Source organism: Seriola dumerili, unplaced genomic scaffold (genome assembly GCF_002260705.1).
Source record: "Seriola dumerili isolate Sdu_G_001 unplaced genomic scaffold, Sdu_1.0 BDQW01000088.1, whole genome shotgun sequence".
Lineage (NCBI taxonomy): Eukaryota > Metazoa > Chordata > Actinopteri > Carangiformes > Carangidae > Seriola > Seriola dumerili.
In genome coordinates this window covers 3,933,901-3,942,581 of record NW_019174343.1, presented here as the reverse complement: position 1 = coordinate 3,942,581, position 8,681 = coordinate 3,933,901, and the positions used below count along the sequence as shown (strand labels likewise).

Genomic DNA, 8,681 nt, shown 5'->3' with positions numbered 1-8,681 from the left:
GTATTTTTGGTCAAATTTTAGCTGGTTACAAAAGCAGCTGGTGGACGGAGAGAGTTATCTTTGATAACACACACGAGAAGAGTTAGTTAGTAGTGAACACTGTGAGACGACAGCATGGACAGGACGGTCAGCCTTCCCAGTCAGCCTGACAAAACCACCACAGGTAACGTTTACAGTCACTGGGGGACCTGCTGCAAACCTCATGTTTAAACCGTACAGTTAACCAGTGGCAACTTGAGCTGTGGTGTAACGACTAAAACTGCACACTGTAGTCCAGTAATATAGAGCAGTCGAAGTCATCAACAGAATTTACCAGAGGTGCATTGATGTGGATTTTATTAATGTTGGTAGTTGCTGAAACACTGTACAAACTGAGGGAGACAGTTCTTTGTTAATATTATTCTAAACATGAGGGTTAGAAGTATGTAATTACAGCCATTACATTATTATGTCATATATGAATAATTATTAGTTTATAGGTAATGGTGGTAGAATCTGCTGTTATAGTATAGTAGTAATAAGAGTAGTAGCAGCAGCAGTTGTAGTTGTTACATCAGAGGCATCTGAGCAGGAGTTATATTATATTCCGTAGGGTGGTTCAGTTGCATGTGATGTAACCGTGCCTGTGTGTTTTTGCAGTGACTCTGGTTGAGAGCAGCAGCGCCCCCAGCGGGCTGGAACTGGTCAGCTCCTACCAGACCCACAGAGTGGGAGACCCCACGGACCTGGTGGCCCTGGCAGTACAAGTACAGAAGGTGTGGACTGTGGTTTTATGCCTAGTTATATACAAACTATTGAGCTGTACACACCTCGTGATGAGGATGAATATAATAGTCCTGATATTTTTACTGCATTTGTCAGGGAGATGATTTCATTAAAGCCAACGCCTCCAACAAACTGACAGTCATCGCTGATCAGATCAGATACCTACAGGAACAAGCGAGAAAGGTAAGAGCAGCAGTTCACACACTGAACGCCCTAAATACTGAAGTCACTTCTTGTTTATGGAATATAGTTGTAGGCTTTTTACAGCTGATCATATCAGGATGCAAAAACTGGGCAAGTTTGAGCCATATATAATGGATTTTTGATCTGTTAAAGAGGACCAGACCCCAAAGTCATCATGCTCATGTGATCATAATGCAAAATCTCATTAGGTAATGTTCAGATCTGACTGTTTTTTTCATCCTGACATGACTGTGCAGTAACCGTAGTAAATAGTAGTAAAAAGAAAAATTTTCAGTTCAAAATACTTACTTTTCTTCTCTATTTTTAGGTTTTAGAAGAGGCTAAAAGAGATGCGGACCTTCACCACGCTGCCTGTAACATAGTGAAAAAACCAGGCAACATGTACTACCTCTACCAGCGGCAATCTGGACAGAAATACTTCTCCATCATCTCTCCTAAGGTTCGGCATTATACTGATCATTGTTATGTCACCCTATATGCTCAGGAAGCTATACGAAACACCAGCACAGTACTAGTTACTTAACATCGCCTCAGGGAGATAGTACACGTGAATGCCATACCTAACACCTGAAAGCATGTGTTCATAGTGTTCGGAGTTGGAGGAGTGTGGTGTTCAAAGTTCATCTAACTGAGAAGGAGGAGCTGATAGTGAGCTAGTGGCCAAAACACAGGCAGTTTAAGTTGGATTTGGCTGGTTACAGTTAAGCTACGTTTGTTTTGCAGGTACGCACAGGTCATGGAATTTTGACAGCTGTAACTGACATGGGGAGTGTCATAGAGATAATAACTGGGTTGTCATACAGGAACATACCAGAGAATAGTTCATTTTTCAGAGTGTTGCTGTAGTGGAAGGTGGCTTTGAGATGTTTTTCTCTACAGCCAAACCCAGAATGTTCATTCGTTTAGATCATTTTATGAGGTGAAAATTAGAAAAACAGAAAAAAATAAAATAAAATTTCTGTGCTGAACTTGTGCCAAAGTTGGTTAGAAACAGGCCACTGCACATATTCTGGTTTAGAATTTGTGGAAGCACTTGGGATTGTAAACTTATGTATTTAAGAAAAAATATTTGTTAGTCTGTACTGAATGCCACAAACCTCATGATGACATAACCTTCTTTGCCCTGTCCTCTGAAGGAATGGGGCCCAAGCTGCCCTCACACATTTGTCGGTGCATTCAAACTCCAACATGACATGTCGTGGACCCCCATAGACGAGGTGGAGAAGAGGGACGCAGAGATCGCCATCATGGACAAACTTCTCAGCAAGCAGGCGGCCTTACCACCTTACACAGAACCAAACTTCAAGGGCCTCTCTGATTAAAGGACTGGGATTTTATAAAAGACTCATGGTGGAGATTAACTATATTCTTAATGGACATCAGTTTGAACTGAGATGAATCCAGACATGGATTGGAATCACTGATATCACAATGTCACAATGCTTCATTGACTTTCATATACTGCCTTAAGAGTTTAATGCATTACAAGTTTTTGTTTGTATACTTGCAACCTTAAGGATACTTTTCTAAACATAAAGTAGGCTGCTCCAGTTTACCTGTGCATGGGCACTTTTACCAAATAAAAGCTCAGATACTTTGCTTAATATCAGTTTTTGAAACTCTTTCACTTGAGATTCAGTCGGTTGTCACCAACATATGATGAGAGTTAAAGCTGCCCTGTGGAGTTTTTATTGTAAACAAAGTCATGTTTCAGTTCTCACCAGAACGAAGTGCGTGTATCCTTGGGAACAAAATGAATTAAATGTACACATGAATATGTTAATATAAATTTAGCGCGTTTCCTTCCTCTTTTTAGACCTTTAAATTCTGCATCATTTACATCCATGTAGGGGTGGACGATCTTACTTTAGCATATGATCTGATTTTCAGATGAATTGTACAGATCTCGTCATTAAGAGCTGCTATATTTAGATATTAAATTTTCAACTGCTGCTAACCAGCTCGTTCTTAACTGTTAAACAGCTAGCCCGCTAACCGCACCGGGAGACAGCAGTCCTTGTTCTGCTCTGCAGCCTAGCTTGGTGTAGCAGCTCATGAACCAGTTCTCCCCCTGAGCAGAACCACTGTCACCAGCTGCAGTCCAAGACAGTGGAGTTTTTACAGTCCGTCCACAGACCTGACATCCGAAAGACGCAGCAAACAGATACAACTTTCAGTCATGATTTTCACAATAAAATTAGAGCGGAACAGGATGCAGATGGTGTTATGATCTTTTTTGCCAGATCACCATCCATCCCTACATCCATGATTATTTTTAGCAGATATCGTCATGTGTTCTTGTTTGTTGGTGTGTATCCACCAGTGGCTGTTGATCAGTGGAATAACTTCAGCAGAATATGAACCATGTGTATGATTTAAAATTAATTAATTAATAATAAAAAAAACAGGGACCTACTTGTGAAGACACATTTGACTAGTTCAAATATTCCACACGACACCTTTAATGTGGATTATAAATTAGATTTTTTTTTTAGAGCCTTACTCATAAGGTGCAGATACTTCTGTTGAGTCGTATGTCAGGGAGATCCTGTGCAACCCAGAGTAAATTATTTATTTTGTCTTTTATTTGCAGATTGTAACTAATGAGATTTTGGTAAATAAATTACAAAATATTTAATTTTAATTTCACACATTTGTTTAATTCCAGGTTAAGAAAATTAAAGTGCAATAACTTTATTTTAAATCAACTGTCTTTGGTTATTTAATTTTAAGTACAATTGAATGTATTAAAGTGCTGACAGGTTAAGTGATTTTGTTAAAAGTCAGCTATTTTTTTTTAAATTTAAAAACAAGCCAGTGAGATGCATCACAGTCAGCTGTGAGTGTCTTCCTGTGAAGATGTAAGTGTCAGTAGATAAGAACTCAGGTGAGGCAAAAGCTGCCAGTTGTCTGTGGCGATGTCGAAGTGCACGGCGTCTTCCTCAGACCTGATTTTCAGCAGCATGTGAGACTGTGGAGGGAGGAAGAGAAGCACTTTAAACTCTTCTTTATGGGACAAGTCTGAGATGAGGTAGGGGAGGAAGTGTTTCTCCACCAAAGAAATCAGAGCCGCCTCCTTCAGCTGGCAGCAGAACAGGCTGGTAGCGCAGTCCTCATTCTCTGAGCAGAATTCATCCCATAATCCCTCAAACAGGTTTAGTTTGCCGCCTCGTCCCCAGGCCGGCGGAGCAGGCAGAGGCATGAAGGCCTGCTGGAAGGCCACGTGGATGTCCGGGAGGATGGCGTGCCAGGAGAGCCCATCCTGGGTGGTCAAGAGGGCGCTGGCGTGGAGGGTGGTGGGGTGTGGCCGCCTCGGCTTCAGTCTCAGCTTCACCACCGGCGACGGTCGCTCTCTGAAGAGACAGGGGACACTGATGTCGCTCAGCTCTTCGTAGTGGTCATCTGTGAGGCTGAAGTGCAGGCGGATGCTGAACAGCTGATCGAAGCGCGAGTCGTGAGCCTCAGTGTGAACCAGCTGGTAGCTTAAGGTGATTTCTGAGGCGAAGGCAGGGTTGTTGAACTGACTCCGGTAGACTTCCAGTGTTGTGTTCACATCATCTGGACATTTCTGTGTCTCATTCTGGTTTGGGACACTTTCTTTATCTGTCTGTGGCTCTGAATTCACCTCAACCACACTGAATATGGCTTTCTCCATCTGGTGAATGGTAAGCACGCCCGTCAGCCCCTCGCTCTCGGCCATGAGGCTCGACAGCGATCGCTTCTTGACCTGACGCCCCCCCTCGATCGCACCCTGCGCCAACACCCCTGCCAGCTTCTCCCGGGACAGCGTGGTGAGGAGGGTGTAGTAAAGACGGGCATGGTCCTGGATGTCTGTGTCTCCGTAGCGGCAGGCAAGATGCTGCAGGACGTCAGCCAGAGGGATAAGCAGCGAGTCCAGACTGGGGTGGACGAGCAGGCGGCGGCAAACTCCCAGAATGCTGTTCCCCAAGCGCCAGTCGCCGCTCACGCACAGCGAGGAGGACGATGGAGTGATGACGCCGGACAGAAAGCTGAGGGTGGTGCGCTGGGGGATTTTTCCTTCCTCTGCCACGCGTGCCAGCATCTTGAGGTGCCAGCCGAGGTCTTGCAAGGTGAGCTGGGTAAGCGGTGCACTAGTGATGACTCTCTGCAGCTCTCTGAGGAGCTCCACGGCCCAGTTAGACTCAGAGAGCCGGTCCTGAGTCTGGTCGGCCAGGCTGATGAGGTGTGGGGCTAGGTGGGTGTGGTGGAGGTAGAGCTCACACAGCTTCTCAGTCAGGCTGTTAGAGTAGCGCTCCATGTGGTAGAAGTACGAGAGGAAGAGGAAGGCGGCCCTGAAGAAGGTCACAATGATCTCTCTGTTGCCTCCGTTCTTCACAATGTGCAGCAGCGAGCTGAGGTGTTCGTAAAGGTAGGCCAACCCCCTGCCCTCCTCCCCTTCTTCCCCCTCCACTTCCTCTCCCTCCTCCAGGTAGACCAGACACAGCAGGTTGAGCCGGGCCAGCATGGTGGCGCTGTCGTTGAACACGGTGGGCACTAGAGCCGAGGCCAGCCGGGGAGTCATCAGCACAGGGAGCGACTCGTCACCGTCGCCGCAGTTGATGGGACGGTTCTCAGGGAAGTGCAGGATACAGTCCATGTAGAAAAGCTTCTCGGGCGTACTCAGCAGGGGATGCTGGGAGAGCACGACCAGTCGTTTGAGGATGAAAGCTTCATCCTCTGCGCTGAACAGGCTGTCTGTGAACGCACACTTCATCAGCAGAGTGGCGTGGAGGAGACAGACCTGAAAAGATACGGACAAAGATTTATGAATGAATCCGTAGCTGTCATTGCACACCACTGTCTAAATGTAGACGTTAAAACCAGTTTTCATTTTTCATACATTTACATTGTGTAAATAATCGGTGTAAAACCACTTCATCAGATCATAGTTGTTCACGACATGATAGACAAGGGCCAATTATTGACGCTGCTTTACAAACAGATTCACCAGTTGCTCTTCTATTTCTGGCAGAGTAGCTGCTCAAAGAGTGTTTGCTGTGGTGTTGCACCACATGTGCTACATAAGGCAATATTTACTTAAGAAATCTGCCCAGCTGCATGCAACTATAATAGAATCGTAACATGGCCAAGTGCAATATCCAAATCACAGGAGCTGTAATTTTTTTGATTAAGGTAAAATGTGTCACATTGTTGTACATTGTTAGCACCATTAGTTGTGGTGCTACAGAGATGCCCAGGCTTATAAACATATTATCTCAACAAAGAAAAATTTACTCAAAAGGGCAGTTTGCCCAAATACAAAGAGAAATGTTATCAGTGGAGGGATCTGACTCTGCAGAGAGTTCAGTTTTAAGTGCTGGTGTTTTTGAAATATGAAACTCTGGTGCTCACGGCAATGTGTGTTTTGTCTCAGGATAATCCACGGAACAGATTAAGGACAGTTTTACACAGTGAAGTTATAGTGATAGATAGAAATAGTCCCTATGAGAAATGTATTGTGAATTATACATTTGACACAAACCTTGCTCGTGCCGAGCAGTCGCAGCAGCTGAGCTCTAAATATGGCTGGAGGGACACCAGGCACCATGGCAACCACCTCTGTCAGTCTGTGTAGCAGTGCAGCCTGACAGAAAGGAGTGAGGAGGTAGGACTCCTCGAGGAGGGAGGACAGGACTGAACGCAACTCCTTACAATCAGGCCCAGTGTGGAGGGTGGGCACTGAACCCATGGGCCCCAGGATGAGAGAAGACAGGATGGCTGAGTCTTTGTTATTCATCAGGCCTGAGTCCTGGGCTGCTTCCCATGCAACTGATGTATTCCCTCCTAGAAGAGCTTTAAGTTGCTCAGCACCGGCTCCTTTCTCCTGGGTGAGCTGATACACAGCATTTCTCAACACCAGAGTATGAAGTCCCGCAAAGGCCTGGTGTAACCTGAAGGTTTCTCTCTGCCTGAGCCCACTCAAGAGCTCGACATGCTGGGAGAGAAGACCAGGAGAGCAGGCTTCCAGCTCACGCAAACAGTCACAAGCTGTGACCCGGAGAGAATGAAGAGCGCCATCACCATGGAGGTCACCAGTGTCCTGGGATATCTGAAGGAGCAGGTCCAGGAAATCTTGAGATGCACGGGAACGGCTGCTCACACAGGAAGTGCAGACGAGCACGGAGGAGAGGGCCAGGAGGAGGTGACAACGAAACTGTGCGGATTTGGGAGGACACTGGGCAAATACTGACATGAGCTCCAGGGCTGTCTCCTCACCCACAGAGTCTGAGGGACACAGCAGAGTCGAGTACTCGCATAGTGGGGACAACAGGAGGACCTGAGGTGGAGGTAAAAGATAAGAATTAAAGACCCATCGGTGTTCACAACACTAGAGACCTGAAACACCAGTCAGGATTACTTTAACACACAACTAGAAAATGAAAAGCAATGATGAATACAGCCTCTTTGTTGAGTGATTTGGGTAAGCCTGTACACACATATATGTTTGTTTGTGTTACAATTATTCAATTTATAGTAATAATTTTAGAAAATATTGTCAGACTACAGAGAAGATGCTCCTTTGAGTTTCCCAGAGCCCAAGGTGATCTGTTCAACAGTCCAAAACCCAATGAGATTCCGTTTACTAACACGGAAGACTGGGTAAACAACCAATTATCCATATAGAGAAGGGTTGTGCATTTGTACACTCATGACAAGTGCAAAAAAAATCCTACAGCATTTCTTTCTTCACTTATTTATTTTTACCTTGACACTGTAACTGGCTCTGTCATCTCGCAGCTCACGGAGCAGCTCTGCCAGGAAAGCCTCGGCGGTTGTCCCGGAGAGGAAGCGAGACGGGCTGACGGAGAAAGCGGAGATCCTGTCGGCCCAGTTCACCGCCATTATTGCTCAAATCCCAAAATGCAGATTAATGGCTCATTGGCTCACCCCGAAATCATTGCATACAGTAATGTTTTACTTGAAAGTGGCACACAGCTCTTGTCGCAGACATCCATCCATGTATACAGGCAAGTGAGTTCCGTGTTGTGTCACGTGCATATTTAGTGCTGGCAGTGTTACATTAGCGCCCCCTGCTACTCCGGCGGGTACACCAGGGATATAGTTTTTTTTCTTTCCAACCTTTATTGGAAAACATTCCCAAACAAATACAAATTTACATACAATATAAACATGCGCTACAATAGTAATGATAGTAAAAGAAATACAAGTAGTAAAAAATTATAGGAATAAATATAATGGAAATAAGAGGATATAATGAAAAAATTATATAAAAGGCAAAAATCCAACTACAATACAATAAAACTATGATAGATAGATTGATAGAAGTGATAGATAGATAGATAGATAGATAGATAGATAGATAGATAGATACCATATTATTCCTCTTTAAAGAGTGCAGTCTTATTACTTTTTTTAGTATTTATAAGGTCAAGGGTCTAAATATATTCTCTAAATTCCATTAAAAATCCAATAAAATCAGGGGTGATTTTTGTTGGTGATTCTACATGTATATGAAATTTACCATAAAGGATCATCAAATTAACAATGAATTCAATTTCATAATTAGTATGTTCATAATATCCTATGTAATGATATTTTTATATTCATTATTATTATCGCATATATGAGATTATTTTTACTTTTACAAATTATAAAATGAATCAATCCAGCCCAAAAGGTAATTGAGTGTGTACATTGGCAGAATGAATTTGTCAAGGATTCTGGACCTG

At 44.1% G+C, this 8,681-nt stretch overlaps 2 protein-coding genes across 2 annotated transcripts; one reads left to right on the top strand and one right to left on the bottom strand.

The window, feature by feature from the left end:
* Positions 1–3,613, top strand: cunh1orf50 (chromosome unknown C1orf50 homolog). Its single transcript, XM_022745445.1, has 5 exons — positions 1–163; positions 640–755; positions 862–948; positions 1,277–1,408; positions 2,106–3,613. The coding sequence occupies exons 1-5, from the start codon at positions 115–117 to the stop codon at positions 2,289–2,291; spliced, it is 570 nt and encodes a 189-aa protein (XP_022601166.1). The 5' UTR covers positions 1–114; the 3' UTR covers positions 2,292–3,613.
* A 53-nt stretch (positions 3,614–3,666) lies between these two features.
* Positions 3,667–7,957, bottom strand: ap5b1 (adaptor related protein complex 5 beta 1 subunit). The gene is made up of 3 exons (XM_022745443.1): positions 7,696–7,957; positions 6,473–7,267; positions 3,667–5,731 (listed from the first exon to the last, which is right to left on the bottom strand). Exons 1-3 carry the CDS (start codon positions 7,831–7,833, stop codon positions 3,803–3,805), a joined length of 2,862 nt encoding a protein of 953 aa, XP_022601164.1. The 5' UTR covers positions 7,834–7,957; the 3' UTR covers positions 3,667–3,802.
* Positions 7,958–8,681: the final 724 nt, after the last annotated feature.

Excerpts from the sequence above, each read along its gene's own strand:
- cunh1orf50 (XM_022745445.1), top strand. The coding sequence starts at position 115 with ATGGACAGGACGGTCAGCCTTCCCAGTCAGCCTGACAAAACCACCACA. Across the intron at positions 164-639 it reads GCCTGACAAAACCACCACAG|TGACTCTGGTTGAGAGCAGC; the intron begins GTAACGTTTACA and ends GTGTTTTTGCAG. Across the intron at positions 949-1,276 it reads TACAGGAACAAGCGAGAAAG|GTTTTAGAAGAGGCTAAAAG; the intron begins GTAAGAGCAGCA and ends CTCTATTTTTAG.
- ap5b1 (XM_022745443.1), bottom strand. The coding sequence starts at position 7,833 with ATGGCGGTGAACTGGGCCGACAGGATCTCCGCTTTCTCCGTCAGCCCG. Across the intron at positions 7,268-7,695 it reads GAGCCAGTTACAGTGTCAAG|GTCCTCCTGTTGTCCCCACT; the intron begins GTAAAAATAAAT and ends CCTCCACCTCAG. Across the intron at positions 5,732-6,472 it reads GACTGCTCGGCACGAGCAAG|GTCTGTCTCCTCCACGCCAC; the intron begins GTTTGTGTCAAA and ends GTATCTTTTCAG.